The sequence below is a fragment of the Mastigoproctus giganteus genome, chromosome 7, assembly GCF_048544385.1.
Source record: "Mastigoproctus giganteus isolate SK-2022 chromosome 7, ASM4854438v1, whole genome shotgun sequence".
Lineage (NCBI taxonomy): Eukaryota > Metazoa > Arthropoda > Arachnida > Uropygi > Thelyphonidae > Mastigoproctus > Mastigoproctus giganteus.
Window position 1 is genome coordinate 26,465,519 of NC_143581.1, and position 27,233 is coordinate 26,492,751.

The 27,233-nt window shown below is 38.5% G+C and overlaps 3 protein-coding genes and 1 pseudogene across 4 annotated transcripts in view; all 4 read right to left on the reverse strand.

Annotated features, from left to right (window-relative positions):
• Positions 1 to 12,743, reverse strand: part of LOC150082704 (techylectin-5A-like) — a 44,740-nt gene extending 31,997 nt beyond the window's left edge. The window contains exon 1 of the mRNA XM_090377574.1: positions 12,639 to 12,743. The gene's annotated coding sequence lies outside the window, so the exon portion shown is untranslated. The remainder of the gene's footprint in view (positions 1 to 12,638) is intronic.
• LOC150082705 (techylectin-5A pseudogene) lies at positions 8,644 to 13,346 on the reverse strand (annotated as a pseudogene).
• Positions 13,347 to 13,607: 261 nt separating this feature from the next.
• LOC150082706 (fibrinogen C domain-containing protein 1-like) lies at positions 13,608 to 16,163 on the reverse strand. 2 transcript variants are annotated; one of them, XM_090377577.1, is made up of 3 exons: positions 16,049 to 16,163; positions 14,619 to 14,821; positions 13,608 to 13,701 (listed from the first exon to the last, which is right to left on the reverse strand). In XM_090377577.1, the coding sequence occupies exons 2-3, from the start codon at positions 14,812 to 14,814 to the stop codon at positions 13,682 to 13,684; spliced, it is 216 nt and encodes a 71-aa protein (XP_090233703.1). In that variant the 5' UTR covers positions 14,815 to 14,821; positions 16,049 to 16,163; the 3' UTR covers positions 13,608 to 13,681. The 2 variants fall into 2 exon arrangements, with proteins under 2 accessions (XP_090233703.1, XP_090233702.1); XM_090377576.1 differs by lacking the exon at positions 13,608 to 13,701 and adding an exon at positions 14,238 to 14,493.
• Positions 16,164 to 22,389: 6,226 nt separating this feature from the next.
• LOC150082707 (techylectin-5A-like) lies at positions 22,390 to 25,593 on the reverse strand. Its single transcript, XM_090378763.1, has 5 exons — positions 25,363 to 25,593; positions 25,091 to 25,251; positions 24,748 to 24,853; positions 23,698 to 23,862; positions 22,390 to 22,800 (listed from the first exon to the last, which is right to left on the reverse strand). The coding sequence occupies exons 1-5, from the start codon at positions 25,553 to 25,555 to the stop codon at positions 22,544 to 22,546; spliced, it is 882 nt and encodes a 293-aa protein (XP_090234889.1). The 5' UTR covers positions 25,556 to 25,593; the 3' UTR covers positions 22,390 to 22,543.
• Between the last annotated feature and the right edge of the window lie 1,640 nt (positions 25,594 to 27,233).

Below are 27,233 nucleotides of genomic sequence, written 5' to 3' on the forward strand. Positions count from 1 at the left end.
TTATGTCCATAAATTGCGTGTGTTCTCTCTCTCTTTCTTTTTCTTTATTTTTTTTTTTTTATATTATGAATAACCCAAACACGAAAGGCGTTAGTACCTATAGCCCTTAGTACCATGCATAGGTTGAAGGTTGGGAAGACTGACATTGAATTAGACTTGAATTTCTGTATATTGTAATTTTCTAGGTGAAAGAAGATTCTTCCAAAAAGTTCAAGTTGAAGGAATAAATGAGGAAGAATATAAGTTGGTTCTGTGAGTTTGAAGATGGGCAGTAATGGATATTGACTTGTTGCGGCGCGTGTTCGAATTGGTTTGGAAGAGAGGAGGGAATTACAGAGCCAGTTCAGAACAGTGCCCATGGAACTATCTATAGAAAAGGCATGCAACAGAAACAGAACGGCTACGAGACAGAGAATAGAGAGAATTTGTAAGAGATCACTTATTAATTAAACTGATTTTCCTCTTTTGAATGGAGTTCAAAAGCCTGAGATGAAAATCTCGCACAGGACGCTGATAGACCTGGGGCAGGTTCTAGTGCAGTGCAATATGCTACCATCAGCAAACCTATGGAGAGAATTTCCAGTCAGGGGAAGATCATTAACACACAAACGAAAAGAGTGAGAGAAAGAACTGAACCTTGGGGAACACCAGCGCTAGTAGAGAAGTTAGAAATGTCAAGAGCAACGGTGTGAGTTTCACCAAACGTTTTCATTGAATTAATCCATATCTTTTTAACATCTTTTTATATTTCATAATATAAACATCTTTTTATATTTCGTAATATATCACTAGAGGATCGACACTGATGAAATCCATATGGGTCATCATTGATGAGATGGAGAGTTTCGTGATAGTTTAGGAGTTGGCGGTTACCTCTACTCTTTCCAAATAGTGGAGAAATCCAACGGATTTCTTCACTATTTGGAAAGAGTAGAGAGTAGTATCAAGATTGTTCAAAATTCTTCTGACATTCTTTTGACAGAAGACCAGGGAGGTATTGAGTGGAACTGGCAGTAGAACCATTAGGTTTTAACAGAGACGGGAATACAGATGGGCGAAATTTGCAATCATAGTTTTGGAAAGAGACTAGAGCGCTCGACTAACGTTTGACAAAAGCAGATTTTATACTCTAAACCTGTTCAAAAGTGCTTTACAATTGTTACGCGCTTTGGTCTAGGCAGAAAATGTACCTGGAGATTTGGATGCAAGCCAGTTGTGATACATAACATTCTTCTTTTGAACAACCTTAGCACATTTATCGGAAAACCAAGGTTTAGATAAAGGACGAGATTTTAAGGTAGAGTGTGAAATCCTTACCAGAATAATTTCATTGACACGTTCTGAGCAAACATTGACATCAGAAGATTTAAAACAATAATTCAACCAAGGAAAAGAATAGCAATCTCTCAAGTCATCCCCATTTTGCATTCTTGTAATGCCAAGCTACACGAGGCTGAGAATGACCACGAGAGAAAGGCTACATTTGAGAAGAGACGATTACCAAGTGCTTGTAGGACCACTAACTTCAACCATATACTTGGAAGGGTTATTCACGAGAAAACGACAGAGTGTGATTAGGATTATTTGGTGTTCTGGTAAATGAATAAATCTAAGCGAAACCATTAGTGATTGTAAAAGGCTTAGCATCTCGAGCATCTAGGTTTGAATTTATTCCCCCCTAATGTGTGTAGTCTCAGCAAGAAGAAGAAGAAGATTGCCATCAAAATGGAGCTTACTCAATCCATTCATGGCTGTAAACGCCTCAATCAGATCTCCTCGTAGGGGCATAGTCTCCAAACGCTGTAATTTGCAGAAATGAGGCCTTTCTTGGTGAGAACATCCTTTTGTTCCCTGCACTAATCTCGTTGCCCTTCTCTGCACTCGTTCCAGCATATCTACCTCCTTCCTAAAATGAGACCTTCAGACCTGTATACAGTACTCAAGATGTAGCCTAACCATTGCCTTGTATAAAGGGATAATCACCTCCTTATCCCTGCTAACAATGTTCCGTATATCATTGACAAAACCCCATGAGCTCTCCTGGCAACCTGCCTGCACTTTTCGGAGAACTTCATATCTGCCCGTACAATTATCTCCACGGGAATTGTGCAGTAAGATTTGTCACAAGGCTAGATTTGTACATAACTCGTTCCAAGAAAATGATAGAGAATTAAGCCTAATGAAGTGGTCTACCCAGGACAGATCTCAACTCAAAAGAACACCTATAGGATTTGCTGTAGTGAGCTCTTCGGAGTTCAGATCGGAAGTATCGAATTTGTAACAGCCTTAGGAAGAAATTGAGTCTACGTTTATTGTGGCACTCTTTCGACACCTGGTCGAGCCAATGCCGCGACAAATCAAAGCTGTCCTGAGAGCTAGAGGGAACCTACTTCCTTAAGTACGTGTACTTAAGAAACTTCCCACTTAGTGTAGTTATGACTACAGATTAACGGCAAGTTTAGTGTAGTCATGACTGTAGTATATGGGTGATTGTGGTGAATACGGATCTCTTCCAGGACCTGTGATTCAGCAAATTATGAACGTGAACATGTTAGAAAATGTCGTCTTTGGATTTTGCAACCCAGTAAATTAGGTTTTTCATCGATGCCATAGTACAAAGTAAGAACAATTTCCATCATTAATGATGTAAATTGTTCTTAAAAAATATGTGGAGGTCCTACAGTCTCAACTTTATTAGACAGACCTCTTGAGTGGTCAGACATCTTGAGAATTAGCGGGTCTCGACTACTCAAGATGTCTGACCAACTGTCAGTTAGGGACATGACCAGTCAGTCGACTAGTTATGTCCCTGACTCACCTCATTATGCCATAACTAGTCGACTGACTCGACTGGTCATCTCCCTGACTAAACCCAGAACAATTGAAGTTTAAATTTCCCTATCTAATCTTGAAACTACGTCATGAATTCAATTACTTTTAGAGGAAAAGTAATTGAAATAAAACCGCATTATTCGTTGTAAACTTTCCAGTACAACTTTAAGGCCTAAATTGATTAATACCGGACATACTAGAAATTCATAGCAGATGGTGGTGTAACTTTGCCTAGTCTTCGAAAACTGTGTTGAATTCAAGACTTTTTCATCCAGTGCTATTAGGGTTTATTTAAATCTTGAAGATTTAAAGAATAAAAAACACAACTGTGATAACTGTATCTGAAATCCGTGTTAAACCAAAGGCTTTGCTTTCCGCAATTAAACATGAATGCAGGGATAAGGAGGTGATTATCCTTTTGTATAAGGCAATGGTCAGGCCACACCTTGAGTACTGCTTACAGATCTGGAGGCCACATTTTAGGAAGGATGTAGAGCTGCTGGAACGAACCTTCCAGCAGCTCTACAAGAAGATTGGTGAGAGGAACAAACGGTTGCTGTTGCTCTTACCAAGAAGGGGTTACGTCTGCAAATTGCGGAGTCTGGAGACTAGGCGTCTGCGAGATGATCTGATCCCGTTGTAGAAGTTGATAGCTTAAATAGATTCAAGGCAGAACTAGACAAACATTTGGAGCGAGTGGATGGGTGAAATGGGAAAGGTTTTTTAATTAATTAATTTATTTTTTTGTTTGGCTGATGCTATATAAGCATCCATCGTATGCCTCTTCTAATGCTAATGATAATGCGACTACTCGATCCATGAACACTTGTAAAGGCAAAACTTGTTTCACTTTCTAGATGGTGGAAGGTTTGTTTAAATACGTATTTACGGAAATTCTTGAATGTTTAATAGGCACAGGTACAATATTATGCTGTACAGTACTTGTATAACTCCCTCGTGGGTAGCACATTTGGTAGAATCGCCGTCCTTCTCACACCGGGTGGGAAAGACCTGAGTTCGGGTCCCCCCCTGATCAGGAATTTTCAGGAATTTTTATGGGCCTTTTCACAACGTGGCTGAATTAATCAGACTTAGGCGAGACTAGTATGGTTTTTTCTCCTGGCTTCTTTTAGGGCAAGTATGCAGTGTCGTTGCAACTGTTCAGTTACTCTCCTTCGAATACGCACTCGTCCATTGGCATGGTAAGGTTAGAACATTGATTCATCATTTCAGACCACGCTTTTTTAGTGGTCCAATGTCCAAGAACGGTGTTGCCGTGCCCACTGCAGACGGGGTTATCAATAAAGTTAGGTCAATTTAGGCAAGTGAACGGGTCGCCAAATTTGAAGGCCCATCCGAACGGCGTCCGCTGGATGGTGTGTGTTATTGTTAAGGGCCGCTGGTAGAACATTAGTTTAAATCCACCTGGTATCACTGTAATTTTACAGACTCTGTAAAATTGGGCTAGACAAGTGTAGTGCAAGGTTTGTGTAGTTAGTGCGTGTTGTGTTGTTTTGTGCTGGTCGTTTGGCTACCCAGAAGCAGCAATCACCCGGAAATATGCTTCTGAGTACTCGTTTACACCATGGGAAGGTGGACCAATTCCAATAGGTAGGACACTTAGAGTTTGAGTTAATGAGACAACAGAAAAAAAGCAAAAAGGAAATTTAAAATAATAATAAGAAGAAAGGGGAATAAAACTAAAATAATGAAAAAAAAAAATAAAGTGGAGCTTAAAATTCTTAACGCTTTCCTTCACTGTATGAACGTGTTAGAATATTATGACTTTGAAAAATTATGAAAAAACATAACTCCAACTTTCGGCCTCTCCACAGAAACAGAGAGTTGTATTGCTCAGGCCGAATTTAAACAGTTTATTAACGAACCATGTCCTGTAAGAATATAAGAGCTGAACAAAGAGAACCACTTGTTTGTTCTTGTGTCCATTAAATAAGAAACCCGAGGAGTAAATTTCTTAGTCACTAATCCAGCTTCGGATGTATCCCATCTGTTCTGTTGGAAGTATCTCATCTTCACCAACTCATGCCAACATCTTTGTTCTGTGTCAATCTCAATCCCCATAAATGCGGTTGGCATCTGTTTATGGATATGAAAGCATAGCCCTCGAAATACTAAGTAAAAGTCCAATGGTAACACTCCAGCTCGACAAACACGCGGAATAGTCAACAGAATTGTCCTTTGCAATGACATGAGTTTTAGTCGAAATCTAACAATTACCTCCCTATGGTACCAGCAGCATAGGTAACCATAAACAGGAGGACAGCAGAATAGTATAACTTCAAAGTTTTTCTCGACAATCCTCACTCTGTTCTCGATGTCCTAAAAATAGCTGCAGTGAACTTCGTAACTTTACTAGATAAATAAAAAAGACGTGAAGAGAAATTTAGCTTTTAATCAGTTGTCGCTCCTAAATAGTTCACTTCAGTTACAAGAGAGAGTTGAGCCCCATTAATTTTAATTTGAGGAGGAGGTCTGTTTAGATCAAATTTAGTCTTAAAAATAATCTTATTTTAGTTCTTATTTTAGTCGAAATCTAACAATTTTATTAGTTCTTCTAAAAATAAGATAAATCTTATTTTTAGAAGAACTAATGGTAAGCTTGTTCTGGAGTGTCCACATATATAGATTCTTTAATACATGATTGGCAGAAGACTCTAAAGTCCTTCTGGAATTGCCTTCAATTAAAATAGTTAAATCATCGGCATATGCAATACGTCTAATCTTGTCAAAAGTTCGTGTCTTTTGTGGCCATTGCAGCAGTGGCCAAATGATACATTATGTTGAAGGAATCTTGGTTACATACCCAGAGGAAAACCAGAAGATCGCTCCATAGGTCTGGATCAGAGTTCCCCCCCCCCATCTTAGGGATATGCCAGAAAAGCCTGTAATAGAATACTCCAGCGAATTCGAACCGAAATATGTTATAAGGAGTGATGAACTTCTCAAGGCAACACCAATCGATAAATCTTTGAAGCTGATAGACGTGTTAGAAAATTATATGGCTAATAAGATAAATTGAATTATTGCTGCCATCAGAGCATATGTTTATGTATTTAGGTAAGGTGGTACCCGGAACGATAGCTAAACTTTGCCACATTTCATTGTGATGATACAAAACTCTGTAAAAAGACAGACGTGTGAGAAAATGTTGTTTGTTCGTGTTGTTCTGGCCGTGTGACTACCCAGAATCACCAGTCACCTGAACGACTGATTCCGAGTATTGGTCCACCACCACGGGAAGTTTGGTCAGGGGCTGCTACTCTGCAGTAGCAGTAGAGAGGATCACTGTATTGGCCGAACAACGTTCAAGCCAAAAGCAACTGCCAATGATTATAAAAAAAAGAATTAGGGCAGACATAATGTTTTGGCTCATTAGTGTGAGTGTTCAAGATGGAAAACACCATATTACAGCAGCTTCATACGGGCCTTCATGGGGAACACAGTTGCTAGAACCGTCGTCCTCCCCACACCGAGTTAAAAAAGACCTGAGTTCGAGTCCCGTCGATAACGTGAGGAACTTTTATGGGCAGTTTTGACAATGTGGCTGAGTTAGTCAGTCTCAGGCGAGGATGGAACGTTTTTTTTTTTTATCCCCGAAACGCGGGTTTTTTCTTCTAGCAAATAGAAAATCGATCTCAGAATACATGCAATTTACAGACAATATACAAGAAGCAATATGGCCTTAATTGCTGATGCTCCTAAAACCCAACAACAATAGGCGGATAATGAGGTGAGTCAGAAACATAACCAGTAGACTGACTGGTCATCTCCCTGACTAATCCCAGAACAATTGGAGTTAAATTCCCCTATCCAATCTTGAAACTACATCATGGATTCAATTACCTTTAGAGAATAACCGCATTATTCGTTGTAAACTTGCCAGCACAAATTTTAAGGCCTACCTTAATTAATACTTGACGTACCAGAAAATACTCAGGCACATGGAGGTGTAAGTTTGCCTAGTCTTCGAACACGCTGTTGAATTCGAGACATTTCAGACCTTTTTATCCATTGCTGTTAGGGTTATTTAAGTCATTAGGATTAAAAGAATTAAACACACAACTGTGATAATTACATCTGAAATCCTGTTAAACTGAAGTGCAATGTGTTACTTTCTGCAATTGAATGACATGAATGCGACTACAGCATCCATCAACTTTTAAAGACAGAATTTGTTCATATTTCACTTTCCACTGTTTGGAAGGTTTATTTAAATGCATATTTGCAGAAATTCTTGAACGTTTAAATGGCACAGGTACAATATTATGCTGAACAGTACTTGAATAACATACCCAGTTTGTGTTGGATATGCAGAATATGGAGAATCAATGTATTTTCTACTACAACCTCTACATTCATGAGCCAAAACATTATGACCATCTACGTAATAACGTGTTGGCCTTCCTTTCGCTGTGATAACCGATTATATCCAGCTTGACGTGGACCCCACGAGACCAAAGGCATCCTCAGGTATCCTGGACCAGCTGGACAGAAGGATTCGTTTGTAGTTCGGTCACGGAGCATGGCAATGGAGTGGACTGGTGAATGTTGCGTTCCATCGCATCTCACAAATGTTCGATGGGATAGATGTCTGGGGAATTTTTCCGCACACGAAATGCTTGGACATGACCTACAAACCTTCATTCTGAATGAGTCCAGTGTCATCTGGGTAAACGCTCACCACTTTGGGAAAAACCTGGTCGAAACAATGCCGAGTTAGGATCTGGCGGAGAGGATGTGTTCGATGAGGATGAGTGACCTAGTGATGTCTATGAAAACATCTTTCAGATCATAATACTACCTCAGCCGTCCTGATTTTGTTGAACAGTTGCAACCAACCATTCAGTGTAGTTGCAACTGTTCACTTACTCTCCGTGGAATGCGCACCTATCCATCGGAACGATAGAGCTGGAATTTTGATTCATCAGACCAGGCGACTCTTTTGCAATTGTCCAATGTCCAGGAACGGTGCTGCCGTGCCCACTGCAGGCGGAGTTATTTATGACGGTTGGTCAACTTGGGCACGCGAACAGTCGCCTACTTCGTAGATCTATCCGTAAGAGCATCCGCTGAATGGTGTGCTCGGAAACGTTTCTCTGCGAGCTCTAGTTATAGTCTGCAGTGAACTCAGGGACCGTGAGTCGTTTGTTGTCCCAGATAACACATGCCGTTTATCTATACTGTCAACAAGTGGTGATCTCCCTCTTCTAGCAGGTTGCGTGCATCTTTTTGGACCATTTTCGCCATATCTCGACTACGGCAACCCTCGAACAGCCGCCAATGCTTGCAGTGGATGCATCCACTCTTAGTATTAGATGCATCCACTCGTGGAGACAGGAGTCGTCATAATGTTTTGGCTCATTAGCGTGTTATCTCTGAACCATCAAACAGGGACTATGCAATAATGGTAACCTCCACAAAGGAGAATAGCATAAAGGGCACAGATATAAATTGAGAAAATTCTAACTTAATGAAAATATTGGTGTGTGGAGTGTGCACCTAATTTTCTACTGTATAATTTCAGTGTTTACACTTAGAAATACAAGGGTTCAACAAGGGTTCCAACTCTTATGTTGGAGATAAATGTTTTTTTTTTAGTGTTAAGCAAAATTTAAAGATATTTCAGTTTTCTGTTCCAGAATTTATTTGAATCGCTATTTATTCGATCATATGCGCTTGTTGATGTGTAAATTGCCTGATGTCCTCACAGACGATTTGAAGTGGTGCGTAGTAATGTAGCCTCTATTAGCTTTTCTCCTTACTGACGCATGGCATGTTGTCTGCAAAATGTCACACGAAGCTTATAGACCGGATCTTCATTTCTGTGAAGGGAAGTGAATAGTTGAATCCTTTCCAAGTATACCATTCAATTCCATCTGCAAATGTTGGATGATATCCATTTAAATACAGTCCATTCAAGTTAGAATGATGACATTGCCTATACCACCAGCCACCTTTATATAGCTCTGCGCAGTCCTTTTCGTGCATGTCGTTGTCCCTGTCCTTAGTCGAAAACTGCATTTTGTTGTGCTCATTGAAGGAATCTCCTGGAAAATAAATTTTTGAATTATATTTATACTTACACATAATTATCCTTTTTACTACGTACTGAACCTTAGAAACTAAATGAAATTAATTTAAAATTATTAATATCCGTATGTTACGCTACAGTCATTAACTGTTGAAGAAACAGAGTTGAATGGACTGTATTTAAATGGATATCATCCAACATTTGCAGATGGAATTGAATGGTATACTTGGAATAATTAGGACAACCTATGCGTTTCCCTCTTCCCGTAGGTAATTATCCAGCTGACCTTTGAATTTCCCCAAACTGTCAGCCTCTACCACCCATGTAGGCAACTTATTCCAGTAATTTATAACTCGCTGGCTAAAATAAAACTTCCTGCAATCCAGTCTAAACATCTTCCCCCATAACTTGAAATCATAGCCCCTAGTTCTAGAATCATTTATAACTGTGAAAATTTCGTCCTTCTTCATTTTCCTTTTGCCTCTCAGAACCTTAAACACCTCAATCAAGTCTCTTCTAAGGTGCCTAGTTTCCAAGCTCTGCAAACCGCATATTTGAAGTCTTTCCTCATATGCACGCCCTTTTGCTGATCTCGCCAGGTGAGTTACCCTTCTTTGCACCCTTTCAAGAAGCACAATGTCTTTCTTTAGGTGCGGTCTCCATACTTGAACACAGTATTCCAAGTGTGGTCTAACAATAGCCTTATATAATGGGATTATGACGTCTTTATCTCTACTAGCGATTGTTCGATACATCATTGATAGGACACCATGGGCCTTCCTTGCAACCTGTTTACAATGCTCAGAGAACTTAATTTAAAGCCTGACCGTATCGTAACACCCAAATCCCTTTCCTGCATTACCGGCTTTAGTTAAATTCTGCCAAGTGTATAAGTTATTTTGGGGTTACTGTTCCCCGGGTACCTTACACTTTGCTGGATTAAAGCATAGCTGCCATTTTTCTGATCATCCCTGAAGTCTGTCTAGGTCATTCTGAAAAATGACCTAGATCGCCGTCATGCTTTGCGGCGATCGTTAACTACTCTACCAATCTTTACATCACGCCCTCTATCCCTTCATCGATATCGTTTATGAAAATGAAAATCAACAGTGGTCCTGATATTGATCCTTGGGGAACCCCACTTCTTACATCAACCCAATCTGAAGAATAGCCATTTATCACACACAACCTTTTACCTCCTCCTCTGAAACCATCCAGCTATCCATCTAAGGATTTTCCCAGTGATTCCAACCTGTTCCAGCTTATAAAGTAACCGCTCTTGTGACAAGTCAAATGCTTTGTTTAAATGCAAATAAACAATGTTGAAATTATTCCCATAGTCCAGCTCTTGAGTGACCCTGTCAAAATAGCTAACCAGATTAGTTAAAGATGATTTTCCCTTTACAAAACTATGCTGAGTATCCTAGAGAATTCCATTTCTATCTAAATGATCCTGAATTCTAACTTTCATCATTATTTCCATGATTTTCCCTACTACTGAAGTTAGACTTACCGGCTGGTAATTTCCCACTTCACTCTTAGAACTGTCCATTTCCTTTTCTTTTATTATTATTAATTATTTATTTTATTTACTATTTTACTTTTTTTTTTTTTAACTGGTGCAGAATAAGCCTTAAATTTCTTTGGGATTATGACGTCCTTATCTCTACTAGCAAATGTTTGATAAATCATCGATAGGGCACCGTGGGCCTTCCTTGCAGCCAGTCTACAATGCTCGGATAACTTCATGTCTGACCGTATCGTAATTCTCAAGTCCCGTTTTTCCACTACTGACTTAAGTTCAACTCCACCAAGTGTATAAATTATTTTGTGGTTGCTGTTCCTGAAGTGTAAGACCTTGCAATTTGCTGAATAAAAGCATACCTGCCCCTTTTCTGACCATCCTTAAAGTCTATCCATGTCACTCTGAAGAAGCTCTGCTTGGAGCTAATCAAAAAACTACTCTAACTAACTAAATAAAACTAACTACTCCATCGATCGTTACATCATCTGCAAATTTAGACATCACCCCCTCTATTTCTTTATCGATATCATTTAAGAAAATCAAAAACAAGTGGTCCCAATGATCCACACTTCTTACATTAACCCAATCTGAGGAATAACCATTTGTCACAACCCTCTTCCTCCTTCTCCGAAGCCATCCTGCTGTCCATCTATTTTCCCTGTGATTCCAACCTGTTGCAGATTATAAGGTAACGGCTCATGGGGGAATGAGTCAAATGCTTTGCTAAAATCTAAATAAAATAGTAAGAGAATACTCCAACGAGTTGGTACTGGAAGATGCTAAAGAGAGCGACGAACTCATCATCAGACAGAATTGCTGTTTCCATCAGGGCAAACATTATTGTTATTTGGTTCAAGATGGTAAATATAATGTGACACCTTCATACGGTTCCTTATGGGTAGTACAGTTGGTAGAATCGCCGTCCTCCCCACACCGGGTGGAAAATACCTGAGTTCGAGTCCCTTTGATTACGGGAGGAATTTTTATGGGACTTTTTCACAACCTGGTGAATTAGTCGGCCCCAGGCGAGGGTTGCATGGAATTTTCTCCGGAAACTCGGATTTTCCGTTCTGCAAACAGAAAACCGACCAGAGAACACAAGGAATATACAGACAGTATACAAAGAGCAATATGGTCTTAGTCGCTGATGCCCCTAAAACTCTACAACAACAACAACAACAACATTCATAAGGACAACAAAAACTAACTGCCAAGCTTGAGATACTTACTGTGGATCGGGAAAACAAAGTGCCACAACGTCCCCGTTCCTTTTCCAAGGCGTTTGGAAATGAACGAGCTGTGATTACAGTCACTGAACAGAAGAAACCTGCAGAGAAGAAGATACACGAAATCGTCGTAATTTTGGTAAAGCCAACAGAGGAGGCGGAGCTGGAACCAGCAAAGCAAAGTGCCACCAATCTCAAAGAAGAGATGAACCACCAACCTCAAAGAATAGATGAAAACGTTAAAACTTAAGAGTATCAGGAAAACTGGGACACCTAGACTCATCAGTGCCACCAGGAAGGAGGCACTGACCATCTTACAGAACTCACACACCCCTACTATCGGACTGAAAACGGAAACCTCCAAGCTTAAGGCTTCTACAATATTAATCTTCGACCTGGACAAGCACATTATCCAGAGGAACTCAAGGAGGAGCTATACTTTTAAAATGTGAGCAAGCACATGCCCGAGGGATTGAATGATACTTATCTTATACTAAGAAATAATACCAAATCAAAATCAACTGCAACTGTTAACTGGGTGGTGGAGCTTTCCCCAAGAGCTTTTAAAGTGATCAACCAGGAAGAAAATGCCTTTGTCGGCTGGGGCATAAAAGAATAATTTAGAATATAATACAATAAATATAAAAAATAAACATATATTCAATTAAAATTTTGAAACGGAGAACTAAAATGTACATAAATACAGTATAATATAATTTATGTAATAAAAATGGATTATTAAAATTCAATTCCAGTGATGCTTTCAGTAATATGAAACAGCCAGCCTTAGCAGGCTGGTTGTTAGATTGAACCATCTAGTTTCCAACAACTGTGGGAAGCAATGCAGTCCGTGCCACGACAATTTCAGGCTACTCTGGGAGTTAAAGATGACCTAGTCGACCCATGGTAGATTTACTTGATACTCAATATGTATGAGGTTAAAGCTGTTTATGATGATGCTGATAATTTTATAGAAGAGCATTCTCATTTATGAGTTCCTTACCTGCAGTTCCTGTGTAAGTGGTGAGGTGCAGCTGATAATTTAGATTTTCCCCTTCTATTGAAAACCTGTCGTAAACTGCATAGCGGTAATTCCCTTCCAAATCTTTCAAGTCAAATCGCAAGGAATATTTCTTCTGGTTGGTTAAAGCAAAAATATTATCATTACCTATAAATAAAATATAAAGAAAAACTTAATTTCTATTAACGAACGTACAACAGAGAGATAATTCAATCAGAAGTGAGAGAAAAATTTAATTTTAATTATAATTTTCAAGATTTCAGTAAAGAGAAGAACAGAAAATAGAAAATTTTATCTTTATTTCCCCCCGGAGGAAATCTTGTAATTCAGTCTAATTGGGTTACATATTTTTAGCGATGACACCAAATATGAATGGTATTAGAAAGGCATTAGAAGCGTTGGCATTTTAGTACACTGTGTGAGTTAAAGGTTGAAAAGACAGAAGGTACTTGTTGAAAATGGACTTGAATTTCTGTAGACTGTAATCTTCGGGAACACCGAAAGAAAGTTGTTCCAGAGAACAGAAGTAAAAGGGATAAGTGAGGAGGAGAAAAAGTTGGTTCTGTGGGTTTGGAGTCGGGCAGTAAATGGATGCTGACTGGTTGCAGCACGTGTTTAGACTGGTTTGGAAGAGCGAGGGGGATTACAGATTCCATTATGTTTATGAGACAGAGAATGACCATTAATCATGGATTATTACTCACCGTAGCTGCCCTCCTTTGGATAGAGTCTAGAATCTTGTGAGACTTTTTGGGGCACCACTCTAGATGTGGGAATAATAGTCCATGGTAAGGTAGGTTTTTTTGGAGAAGAAACAATATTTATGATGTGTCTATGGGCAATGTTTCATAAATATTTTTCCTTTTGTCTATTTCAATTTGTATTAATCATTTTAGGTGAGAGAGAAAAAGATAGAGCTGTACAATTGATTGAATATACCTAGCCAGAAGTCTTCCGTGATTAATCCAAATCCGTCTTTGTAGCTTTTCCAGTCCCTATAAAAATTATCTACGGGTTTTCCATAATTACCTCTTCTTTGAATGACCTGAAAATAATAAACATTGAAATAAATACAAGGAATTCTTACATTAATTGGTAAAATCTCTGTTAGTAAACATAAATTGATTTCTTCAGGATATTTGAGTCGAAGTTTGCATCTGCTTTTGTTGTGTTTTAGGAGCGTCAGCGACTAAGGCCATATTGCGCCGTGTATACTGTTTGTAAATTGTGTAGATTCTTGGTCGATTTTCTGTTTGCTAAACGAAAAACCCGAGTTTCCGGGCGAAAGAACCATGCAATCCTCGACTGAGATAGACTGATTCAGCCACGTTGTGAAAAAGTCCCATAAAATTCCTCAGATCAAAGACGGGACTTTTCAACTTTGGTGTTTTCCACCTGGTGTGGGCATACGGCGATTCTACCAACTCTGCTACCCACGAGGGCTTTGCCTCTGCAAATATAATCATGTATCATTTGAAAGCCCTCGTGGGTAGCACAGTAGTATAATCACCGCCCTCCTCACACCCGGTGTAAAAGACCTGCTTTTGAATCCCGTCAATGCCAGGAATTTTAAGGGTCTTTTTCACAACTTGGCTGGGTTGTTTGGGTTATTTCGTCCAGCAAACAGTAAATCGACCACAGAACACAAATTTTCAGTATCATACTAATTTTCTTACCGTCCATCCTCCACCATCGGTATCCATATCACAATAAACATTTATTCCAGTGTTTGAAAGTTGACGTCGAGGCCAGATGCAGTAGGGTCCGCTTTTGGTGTGGCCACTGTACAAAATCTCCTCACAGTCCGTTGGCTTTGAACCAATGCATGTTGTCCCTTCTGTAACATAAAATCGTTTTACAAATTTCATCTTCATATTTTTTGGTTTATAGTTTAAGTAATTTCAATTAATAAATTATTATTTTTAAATGACACTAATATAACGTACCTTTAATTTAACATACCTTTTGAGATTTTGTTTATTTGTTGAAATATATCCGTTGCTGAATCCACCAAAGTTTGAATTTTGGCATCTTTACAGGAAGAAGAAAAAGAATCACAATCATCACATCCTGATGAAGTCAACACGAGAATAGATGAAACTACCAACCCCTGAATAACCACGAGGCCGAAGGAGAGTAAAAATTCACATCTGGCCATTGCGAAACTAAGTTAAAGAAGATGAATGTTTTAGAATATTTTTCTGCCTTCATATAACACTTTAAAATGAAATGCAGCAATTCTAATAAATTCATACATCAATTGAGATAGAAGTTAATTCGCCAAATATTATCATTACGATATTTCCATGACAAAAATAAATATAATCAGCAAAGATGCATACATCAGACTTTTAAAGTAATCCTAAGAAGAACTTGCGTAAAATTATTGGCAATTAACTTTTATATAACAACAGATATGGTCTCCACTAGAAATGGTAATCACAGCAAGACTCAAGAGAAAATTGCCACTGATGACTCATCTGTGAGTCACATTTTATTGTTTGTACATATTGTGGCACGTATGCAGAGTTCTCTCTGGCTATCAGTGAGAGATTGTGTTAGATGTGGGAAGTGCGAGTCCGAATCTCCTAAAGAGAGTAATACATGAAGTAATTTTAGTAAGGTCTTTGATAATGCCACAGAGGTAACCTTGAAGATTCAGGGAAACTAATGGGGAGAGCTAGGGAATAGTTGAAAAGATAGAACAGCTCAGACAGAGGCCAAAGGAAACAACTAAACAACAATAAATTTAAATATTAGGTTTAAAAAAATAACTTATCTATATAATCATGACAGAAGTATTGCCCTTGTGGATAGCGTAGTTGGTAAACTCGCCGACCTACCCACACCGGGTGGAAAAGACCTGAGTTCGAGCTCCTTATTTGTCGATGACGTGAGGAATATTTATGGGCCTTTTTCACAACATGAGTTGGTCAGTGACAGCACGGTTTTTTCTCGTCGAAAGTGAAGTTTTTCATCCAGAAAACAGCAATTTACAGACAGAATACACGGAGTAGCATGGCCTGAGTCGCTGATGCTTCTAAAACACCCCTACCACAACAACCGCAACAACTCATCGAAGGTATGAGAGTTGTCTCACTCGTAGAAAAAATTGGAGCCAAGGGAATGCAAATATTAATATATGGGGAGTTTGATTTTTATTAAATTAATCGGACATTACGCTGCAGATTATGCAATAAATTACCTGACAAGTGACCGAGGCAGAGAGGTAGGCAAAGCTAAAGCGAAATTGAGCGGTTACCTTTAGGATACGAGTGATTCGGATTTTACAGACAAATCCTGCTACAGTCCATCTTTAAACATTTCTAATACTTAATAAATCAATTACAATGGAACTTTACATATGATAATATGTACTTATTTTTACTTACCAGTTTAAAAACTTGAAAACTATATTTCAGTGACTTCTGTTGCTCAAGCAGACAGGTTGTGGATGAATTTTAGGCAGTCAAAATATCAACTGGATCTTATTGTAATTACTCATCATCTGCCCGGTCAATGCAGTCGCTGGAGTTGACTTTTATATTTAAGAGATTTATTTCCTAGAATACTTTCAGTTTGTCTTCTGTGAATTATAAGTGTACAGATAACGGAATCTGCCATAAATAGTAACTGACTTCCGGTCTGAAACGTCGAAATGAAACATGTCCTGTCGGGTAGATGGGTACACAAACATATATGAAGAATTTATGGCTATCTAGGTGACGCAGCAATACCTACAATCATGTTTGTAAGTGGATCGACTGATTTCAAGAAAGGGAGAAAGAAGCAAGGAGGAAGATCGACCTGTTCGCTCACTAGCATCAATCACGGATGTTAATGTTGCTTGTAAGATGTAAAATCTTACAAATTAAATAAAAAAAAGAAATATGTGGTTTGCTAGAAGTAAGATTAAAATGGAAGAACGTTAGATTTAGTGATGGGATAGTTTAAGCGTGAGAATTAGGGATGGTAGCAAAGGGGTAAACTATCAATTCCCATAATACAAGAGAGCAAATAGGGACAGCAGGACTAGGAAAAGGGGTGCCATTTGAGAATAGGCGTGAAAAGGGTTGCTTGAGAACGAACAATAGGACGGGAGACTTGGGAGAATGGTGTTAGCGAATGAAAAGGAACGTAAATTTAAATAGAAGGGGGGAGGATTGGTTGGCGTCCTTGGGGGAGGCGTGCCAGGCTTGAGGAGCAGTGTACAGTTCGGGAAACAAAAGGAGAGAGCGCAAGAAAAAAAGAGAGAATCAAAAAAAGGGTGGAGTGAAAATATAGTGAGGAGATAGTCGACGGAAAAAGTCGAAGTGAGGTTATCGGAAATGTACTGGAGTGAGAAAGAAGGGATGAATGTAAAGGGGTAGTAGTTAAAGGGAGTTCGTTAAAACAGTAAGAATGATAGAAGAAGATTTACATAGATGACCAAGTCCACCGAAGAAGGCGATAGTACCCAGAAATAGTCTTGAAAGGCAGAGTAGCAGTCCTGGATGCAGTAAGGAATAGCTCTGGATGGCGGAAGATAGCAGCCCTGAATGAGGAAGAAGTAGAAGGCCCTCACGGAAACATCCCGCCAGAAATTAGAAGTAAGTGCCAAGTTAGCATAAGCACACTTTAGATTATTAGAAGGACTATAGGGAATAATAAGAGAATTAAAGGGAAAGGTCATATGATTAATATATCCTAAGCTATATGTATGTATATGTAGATGAGGGGAGTATTGGTATTAGAACATAGTAATGAACAGAGAAATAGATGGAGATGGTAAAATTAAATATGAATGAACGGACAGATGTAAAGTAGATATATTAGCGGGTTAAATCAAAGAGATAATTAAGGTGAATACTATCATATAAGATGATCCAAATGTATTATGGTGACCCAGTCAGAAAAGTTTTTTTGTTTAGTGCTGGTATAAACTAGATAATTAGGATAAACACTAGTTTATAGGATGGTTTCAATTGTATCATGGTAATTTAGCCAGAGGAGGTTTGTGTTTAGTACATCTATATATGTTCATGTATATGTATGTAATAAAGAATTGTATATAGCCTTTAATGAAGTTGTAACTGGTCAATTTGAATACACAAGCCTAGTCCGAAGGAGGAATTTTACTTAATACAACAATTCTCAATAATCTGACAGGAAAGAATAAATATGCATACGAACCCCAATTCTTCTGTGAGGTACACGAGTCAGAATGCGGAATGTGAGGTAAGGCATTCTTACAGGTTACACAAAAAATAGAAAAAAGAAAATTAAAATAAATAAAAATACAAAACAAATCCCCTCCCCACATGCTGAAGCTGAATACACCATTAAAGAGAATCTACACTGATTTAAAAATGACATAAGAAGCAAACGGTTTCAACTGTATTTGGTGGTGTCATCAAGAAGTTGAGGATCATCTTGAATGGCAATGCACCGTCGCAGGCTTCTCAATTGACAGCAGCTTGGTTGGATAATGACTTCTACAAGTTCAGAACTGCGCGCTGGAACCAGAAACGTTGACGAAGACCTGCCAATCCAATGGCTAGGGAAAATTTGGACGAGATAATTTATAACTGCAGATGCATGATGTTAAGGTGCCCTATCCCGCTGAAAATAAATTTCATGAGCTGTTCACCACGAACATCAACGTTTTGTAATCCTTTACAGTTGTTTCGCTGGGAGGTGGTTTGCCCCTTTGGACACCATTCTTTGTACACTTTAACCATAATGGGCTTTGAGCAACCGACAAGATTTGTCGTTTCCAGTATGGAAGCACCCAACGCATGAGCCACAATCATGTCCCTTTGAAATCAGGGGATTCCTTTAGTGTACGTGTACAGAGCGAGATGCAGTTTTCGACCAAAGACAGAGATAACGACAAGTACGATGGCAACTGTGCAGAGCAGTAGAAAGGTGCGTGGTGGTAAAATAAATGCCACTCTTCTAACCTGAATGGACTGTATTTAAATGGATATCATCATTTGCAGATGCATTGGAGAGGATATAATTATTCACTCCCGTTCACAGAAATGAAGATTCGATCTACAAATTTCCTTAAATTTTCTGCAGAGAGCTGCGTAACGCCTCAGTAAGCCAAGCTGATCCCTACACTTCTGCGCACTTTTGAAAGAGTTTTGAATAAGGGCTGGCAATCCTTTCCGCCTTATGAATTACTCTTGAAGATAAAAAATGGTGACAAGATCACCTTATCTTATTTTCTACAAGTGTATCTCTGTCCTAAATAAAATATGTCGGTTTTGGAATAATTGTTAAATTTTTTTTATTATTATTAAAAACACATCAGGCAAGTACATAAACGTGTGAAATAAACTTAAAATTTAAATCAGTAAGTCATCAATACCTGTCACAATTTTTTTGTTTTTGTGGTACGCAAACGAGCATTTTCTGTCCTCTGGTGTTGAAGGCCGTCAGTGCGAAATCCATCCTTTGAGTAAAGTTATGACTTCTATAGAAAATCCTACAATAGAAATCGAGGTGTAGGATTCATTTAAACTTTAATACTGTATTTTTTATTTGCAAATACTGGGACTGTCTTTGATCAAAAGTGTGATCAAAGAATTCTGGGAATGAAATAATATTCGAGAACTGATGAAGCTTACTGTCTGTTCGGATGGATCTTCTTCGAACTAGTGCCGTGCCATCTGGTACACCAGTTCCAATTCATCTAATTAAATGCCGATCATTCCTGATCAGATCACGAACACAAGTGACTAAATCACTGGTTTTTGAAATTGAAGAGTGGAGAGACGGTGAATCAGCTTCAATGAACAACTGGCCCCTTTAAACTTTTCAAACCACTGAAAAGCTTTCGAACCATACAGAGCAACTCCTCCGAAAACTGTCTGCGCGGGTATCACAGTGGTATTGTCACCGTCTTCCCCACACCAGGTGGAAAAGGCCCGGGTTCCAATTCCGTCGATGACGAGAGGAAGTTTAGTGGGCTTTTATCACTCTGTGGCTGAGTTAGTCGGTCTCAGGCGTAGATTTGGTCCAGAAAACAGACAAATTGACCAGGGAACACACGCAATTTACAGACAAAATAAATATGGGTAGATGTCATCATTTACAGGAGACCTTAATGTCATAATTTGCCTTTTTTTTTCCCCTCCGAAAACTGTTTTTAACATTTCGCGAGTTTCTATTGTAATTTTACCTAATTTGAAACAATATTGTATGCAAATTCTCTGCTCAATGAAATTCCATGGACTCATGGAACCAACCAGCTTTCATCATATTCCGGTACACCCATCAGCATGAAACAGCAAGAGCCGGAATTCGTTAGAGCAGGCAATGTTTTTCCACTTCTCCACAGTCCACTGCTGGTGTTCCTGAGTCCCTGTAACTGTACCTTTCTGTTTTTTTTTTTTTTTTTTTTTGCTGACAAGAGCGAGCCATTCTCGCAAATAAATAAAGCGTGTCTCTTCCCTACATATCGGCCCACGTAATAAAGTGGCCACTCGGTATACAGTGAAAGTACGAACATTGAAATAGAATCACTTTACTCGGTGGGAAAAGCCCTGATGGGTACAGCAGACACGTAGTGTTACTTGTAACGAGTATCAGAACAATGTGGGACAGGTCAGAGCACTTTCCAGCGCAAGTATTCTCCATCGGATGGGGGTATTAAGGCTGACAGGTGACGCCTTCAACGGAAGGTATCCTCAAACCAAGAATTTTAGTCTGGGTACATTTTGGGACAGGTTGGAGCTCTCCAAACAATTACGGAACCCGATCTGTTAGCATGGCACAATGTCTAAATGGTAAGCAGTTCTGCAAGCTAACAGAATTCTCGCCTGATATTAGGTAGGCGGTCCTATTTAAATGTCCCTTCAGTGTATATTGGTATAAACAAGCTGGTCATTATCGCAAAATTTTACCATGGTTTTAACTCCACATCTAAAGCACACGATTTTTCTGGAGATAATCCTGACTTCTAATCTTTCTGGACAAATCCAGGTATCAGTTTCATGATGGAAGAAGTGTATTGCAGGAGGGGACATCTACGTTGAAAAATTATGAGATTAATTTCCAGAGATTCATGCAATTATTTATTCGACTGACTGCTCATGTCCCTGACTAAACCCAAAAATTGAAGTTTAAATTCCCCTATCCAACTTGAAACTACATCATGGATTCAATTACTTTAAGAGAATAACCACATTATTCGTTGTAAACTTTCCAGTACAACTTGAAGGCCCAACTTGATTAATACCAGACGTACCAGAAATTCTCAGGCGTAATTCTCAGGATTGGTGTAACTTTGCCTCGTCTTCGAAAACTCTGTTCAATTCGAGACTTTTTTTCATCCAGTCCTGTTACGGTTATTTTAATCTTTAGGATTCAAAGAATAAAAAAACACGATTGAGATGACTGAATCTCAAATTCGTGTTAAATCGAAGTGCAATGCGTTACATTCTGAAATTAAACACGAATGTGATTATTCCACCCATCAAGTTGTAAAGACAGAACTTGTTCGTATTTCACTTCCGGTCTTTGGAAGATTGGTTTAAGTAGATTTTTTCGGAAATTCTTGAATGTTTAATAGGCACAGGTACAATATTATGCTGTACAATACTTGTATAACACTAGCACTTTGTATTGGGTGGGCCAGAGAACCAATATATTTTCTACTGCAATCTCTACACTCATGAGCCAAAACATTACGACCACCTACCTAATAGCGTGTTAGCCTGCATTTTGCTGTGATAACCGATTGTACCCGACTTGACTCCCCAAGACCACGGAAGGTGTCCTCAGGTATCCTCGACCAGATGGACAGAATGGCTCGTTCGTAGTTGGCAATAGAGCATGGCATTAGCATAGACTGGTGAATGCTGCGTTTCACTGCACCCCACAAATCTTCGATGGGATTGATGTCGGGGAGAATTTGGCGAGCAGGGGAGCACACGAAATGCTTGGACATGATCTTGAAACTGTTTCTGCACAATGCTGGCCTTATGACACGGGACGTTGTCATGTTGAAAAAGTCCAGTGCCATCTGACCATTTAGGGCAAAACTGATCGAAAACAATGCCGAGTTAGGATCTGGCGATGAGGATGTGAGACTCAGTGATGTCCATGAAACATCCCAAAGACCATAATATGGTCGCCGCGTTCTGTTTTTGTGCAACAATACAGTGTGGTTTTGTGCAACAATGAAATGCAGGTTGCAACCGTTTCCTTACTCTCCGTCGAATACACACCCGTCCATCGACATGATAGAGCTGGAACCTTGATTCATCAGACCAGGCGACTTTTTCAGTAGTCCCGCAAATCATTTCCAATTCGAACTCCGTCAGGTCTTTGCCCAAGTGCACGGACTTCGTTCTGACGAACTGACAGGGACTGTCTTTGCCGTTACTATGTATATATTTCCCGGTGGGTGATGTCACTAGCAGATGCTATGGGATGCATCCACTCGTGGAGACAGGAGTGGCCATAATGCTTTGACTCATTACTGTATTATCACTCAACCATCAAAGAGGAACTATGCAATAATAGTAACTTCCACAAAGGGTGAGATTGCAAAATAGTAGAATGGGCAAAGATATAAATCGAGAAAATTCTATCTTAAGTGAAAATATTGGTGTGGATTGTGCACCTAATTTTCTAAAAGGTAATTTCAGTGTTTTTACACATAGAAAGACAACGGAGAAGGGATGGAGATAAATGTTTATTATTGTTAATAATATTTTTAAAATTTTAGTTTTCTGTTGCAGAATTTCCTCGAGACGCGGTTCATTCGATTGTTTCCAATGCATTTGTCGATGTTCAAACTGGCTAATGTCCTCACAGATTTGAAGTGGTGCGCAGTAATGTAGCCTCTACTAGCTTTTCTCCTTACTGACGCATGGCATGTTGTCTGCAAAATGTCACACGAAGCTAATAGATCGGATCTTCATTTCTGTGAAGGGAAGTGAATAGTTTAATCCTTTCCAGGAATTCCATTCAATTCCATCTGCAAATGTTGGATGATATCCATTTAAATACAGTCCATTCAAGTTAGAATTATGACAATTGCTGTACCACCAGGCACCTTTGTATAACTGTGCGCAGTTACTTTCGTGCAAGTCGTTGTCCCTGTCCTTAGTCGAAAACTGCATTTGGTTGTGGTCTTTAAAGGAATCTCCTGGAAAAGAAATTTTCTAATTATATTTTTATATACAGATAATTACCGCTTTTATTGCATAATGAATCCTAGAAATTAAATTAATTTAAAATCATTATTATCCGTTATTTACGGTAGAGTTATTAACTGTTGAAAAAACGGATTTGAAAGAATCGTTATTCTAAAGATATAACATTTCCGAACCACAACCAAAGACAGTGTAGATTGGGACAGAAATGGATTAAGCAAACAGCGAGTAAAGAAAAGTAGTTTGAAGAGAATAATATTGGAAAGTTGCAATGGCCAACATAGAGCACCAAACTGAGCCCAACCCAACTGATCATTTTTGGCATGAATTGAAACGCAAATTAAAACAAGGACAAGGCAGCACTCTTAGAGAGTGGATCTCACGAAATCTTTAAAGAATAAATGGAGCACAATACCATCATTTTTTTATTATAAATTCGTAGAAAATCTTTCATGGCGTATTGAAAGAGTCATTGGGGACAATGGTGGAGGGAGATCAATGGTGCAAAAATGCCGTTAGTTTCCGAAAACAAATATGTTGTTTTTTGTTCAAAGTACAACTGCATCAATACTTTTTTGTAAGAAATGTATAATGTAAAAAAAATGTCAAAATAGCAGTTAATAAAAAACTAAAAGTTTCTCAACTTAGTTCAACAACCAGCCTTAGCAGACTGGCTATTAGACTGAACCATTTAGTTTCCAACAACTGTGGGAGGCAATTCAGTCCGTGGCACCAGAAATTGAGACTGCTCTGGGAGTTAAAGATGACCTATTCGCTTTGGTAGATTCACTTGATAAAGTGGCTAATCAGCATACATGTATGAGGTTAGAGCTGCTTGTGATGATATTGATAATTTTATAGCAGAGCATTCTCATCTTTGAGTTCCTTACCTGCAGTTCCTGTGTAAGTGGTGAGGTACAGCTGATAATTAAAATTTTCCCCTTCTATTGAAAACCTGTCGTAAACTGCATAGCGGTAATTCCCTTCCAAATCTTTCAAGTCAAATCGCAAGGAATATTTCTTCTGGTTGGTTAAAGCAAAAATATTATCATTACCTATAAATAAAATATAAAGAAAAACTTAATTTCTATTAACGAAAGTGGAACAGAGAGATAATTCAATCACAAGTGAGAGAAAAATTTAACTTTCATTAAATTTTCAAGATTTCAGGAAAGAGAAGAACAGAAAGTAGAAAACTTTATCTTTATTCCCCCCCGGGAGAAATATTGTAATTCAGTCTAATTATTAGTTCATTGGGTTACATATTTTTAGCGATGACTCCAAACATGAATGGTATTAGAAAGACATTAGAAGCGTTGGCATTTTAGTACACTGTGTGAGTTTAAGGTTGGAAAGACAGAAGGTACTTGTTGAAAATGGACTTGAATTTCTGTAGACTGTAATCTACGGGAACACCGAAAGAAAGTTGTTCCAGTGAACAGAAGTAAAAGGGATAAGTGAGGAAGAGAAAAATTTGGTTCTCCGGTTTTGGAGTCGGGCAGTAAATGGATGCTGATTGGTTGCAGCACATGTTCGGAATGGTGTAGAAAAGAGAGGGGAATCACAGATGGCATTCACATCTGTGATTCCACCTTTATGAGACAGAGAATGACCATTAATCATTAATCGTGGATCATTAATCAACATAACTGTTCTCCTTTGGATAGAGTCTACAACCTTGAGAGACTTTTTGGGGCCCTCTAGATGGGGGAGTATTTGTACAGGGAGTGAGTAGTTGTTTAACCAAGATTTTTTTTCTCATTTATCCAGAGGAAGCAATAATTCTGATGTGCTTATAGGCAATATTTATTTGGGATTGTTAGAACTTCAATAGTGCTGGTAGTCCCAAATAAATATTTGTCATTTTTTCAATTTCGATTTGTATTAATCATTTTAGGTGAGAGAGAAAAAGATAGAGTTGTACAAATGAGTGAATATACCTAGCCAGAAGTCTTCTGTGATTAATCCAAATCCGTCTTTGTAGCTTTTCCAGTCCCTATAGAAACTATCTACGGGTTTTCCATAATTACCTCTTCTTTGAATGACCTGAAAATAATAAGCATTGAAATAAATACAAGGAATTCTTACATTAATTGGTAAAATCTTTGGTTGTAAACATAGCTTGCGATACTCTGCGATGTGTGGTGTAGTTTGGAAAGGCTTATATAGCAGCAGTGGTGTTTGTCTACCTCAACATTGTGCTAGGCAATTTTAAGACTAGAAGCAGTCATTTTATTGCTGATTACAATTCCCCAATTTTCAGTATCATACTGATTTTCTTACCGTCCATCCTCCACCATCGGTATCCATATCACAATAAACATTTATTCCACTTTTTGAAACTTGGCGTCTTGGCCAGATGCAGTAGGGTCCGCTTTTGGTGTGGCCACTGTACAAAATCTCCTCACAGTCCGCAGGTTTTGAAGCAACGCAGGTTGTTCCTTCTGTAACATAAAATCGTTTTATTGAATGTATTTAAAAATTTTTTTTGGAAAAGTTTCATTAATTTCATTTAATTAATTAATTGTTTTAATGACAGTAATATTTTAACGAACCTTTTGAGATTTTCCTTATTTGGTGAAATATATCCGTTGCTGAATGCACCAACGTTTGAATTTTGGCATCTTGGCAGGAGGAAGAAGAATCCTGATCATCACATGCTGATGAAGTCAATATGAGAACAGATGAAACCACCAACCCTTGAATAAGCATAAGACCGAAGGAGAGTAAAACTTCACGTCTGGGCATTGTAAAACTAAGTCAAATAAGATGAAAGTCTTAGAATCTATCTTCGTATAACACTTTAAAATGAGATACAGAATTCATAGATTAATTCAGATAGATAAAATAATATTATCATTACGATATTCCCATGAGAAAAATAAATATAATCAGTAATGATACATATCAGACTTTTAAAGTAACCATAAGAAGAACTTACATAAAATTATTGGCAATTAACTTTCGTGTAACAAGAAATATGGTCTTCACAAGAAATGGTAATCATAGCAAGACTCAAGGGAAAATTGCCACCGGTGACTCATCTGTGAGTCACATTTTATTGTTTGTATCTACTGTTGTCTGTATGCAGAGCTTACACGCAACAGCGTATTACTGGTTACCTCTAGGAGGATGGAAAAGTACAAATTATTCGGATTTTACAGAAAAATCCTAATAGTTTCAGTCTTTAAACTCTTTATCTTTATTTTCGGAAAAAAATAATAATACTTACTCGTTAATAAACTGGAAAGATATATTTAAATGATATGTGTTGCCCTAACAGAGAGCTTGTGGATCAGTTTTAGGCAGACAAATACGAACTGGAACTGATTGTAAGTACTTTTCATCTGCCTGGTCAATACACTCATTGGTGTTGACTTTTATAATCGAGGAATTCATTTCTTAGAATACTTTCAGTTTGTATTCTGGGAATTCTAATTCTATAGATAACAGAATCTGCCATAAATAGTAACCGACTTCCGGTCTGAAACGTAGAAATGAAATGGTCTATCGGGTAGACGGGTACACAAAGATATTTGAAGAAATTATGGCTATTTATGTGAAGCAGCAATGCATATAAAAGGTCTGTAAGTGGTCTCGATTGTTTTCAAAAAAGAGAGAAGCAAGGAGGAAGATTGATTTTTTCGTCTACAAGCATTAGTCAGTGCTGGTAATGCCACTGAAGCTCAACACATCATTAAAGAGAATCTACAATCATTAAAAAATGACATAAGAAGTAAATGGACTCAACTTTTATTTAGTGGTGTCGTCAAGAAGTTGAGAATCATCTTGAATGGCAGTGCACGGCCACACGCTTCTCAACTGGCAACAGTTTGGTTGGAAGAGTCTCGATGGAACACATTACATCATCCTCCAATAGTCCCGATTGTTTATAAAACAGACTTTTGGGTTGTGTACATGGGAGGGCTTGGAAAGATAGTTCTTCCTGTACGTCTAAATTAATGAGAAAGAAATAAACATACTCTGCAGGGTCCCATAGGTCCCAGAACGTTGCACAAAATTCTCCCGCTCGTACTACATATTACTTCGAATAATTATTACCACAACTTATTACAACAGTACAACAATATCATGTGCTTTAGACATCAAGTGCATTGGAAAGACATCTCCGTTGCCATGAACAAGATAATTCTTCTCCAAATACGATGTGAAAACCGACGCAACGTTCTGTGTTAATTTTGCAAATGCATCCTGAATTAATTGTTTCAGTTCCTCATCAGATGCCATGGATGTTTCACAACCTTAGCTTTGATTTACCTCCACAGGTCATTATCACAAGTGGTCAGGTCGAGACTGAGCTCTGGTACCAGAAATGTTGGCGAAGACCTAACACTCCAATGGTAGGGAAAATTTAGTTGAGGTAATTTCTAACTGCAGATGGATGCTGCACACATGCCCCATTCCG

Coding starts and splice junctions, on each gene's coding strand:
- LOC150082706 (XM_090377576.1), bottom strand. CDS start 14,814: ATGGCCAGATGTGAATTTTTACTCTCCTTCGGCCTCGTGGTTATTCAG. Junction 14,494..14,618: donor AATAAACAAAATCTCAAAAG/GTATGTTAAATT, acceptor TTTATGTTACAG/AAGGGACAACATGCATTGGT.
- LOC150082707 (XM_090378763.1), bottom strand. CDS start 25,555: ATGCCCAGACGTGAAGTTTTACTCTCCTTCGGTCTTATGCTTATTCAA. Junction 24,854..25,090: donor CCGATGGTGGAGGATGGACG/GTAAGAAAATCA, acceptor TATTATTTTCAG/GTCATTCAAAGAAGAGGTAA. Junction 22,801..23,697: donor CACTTACACAGGAACTGCAG/GTAAGGAACTCA, acceptor TTTCTTTTCCAG/GAGATTCCTTTAAAGACCAC.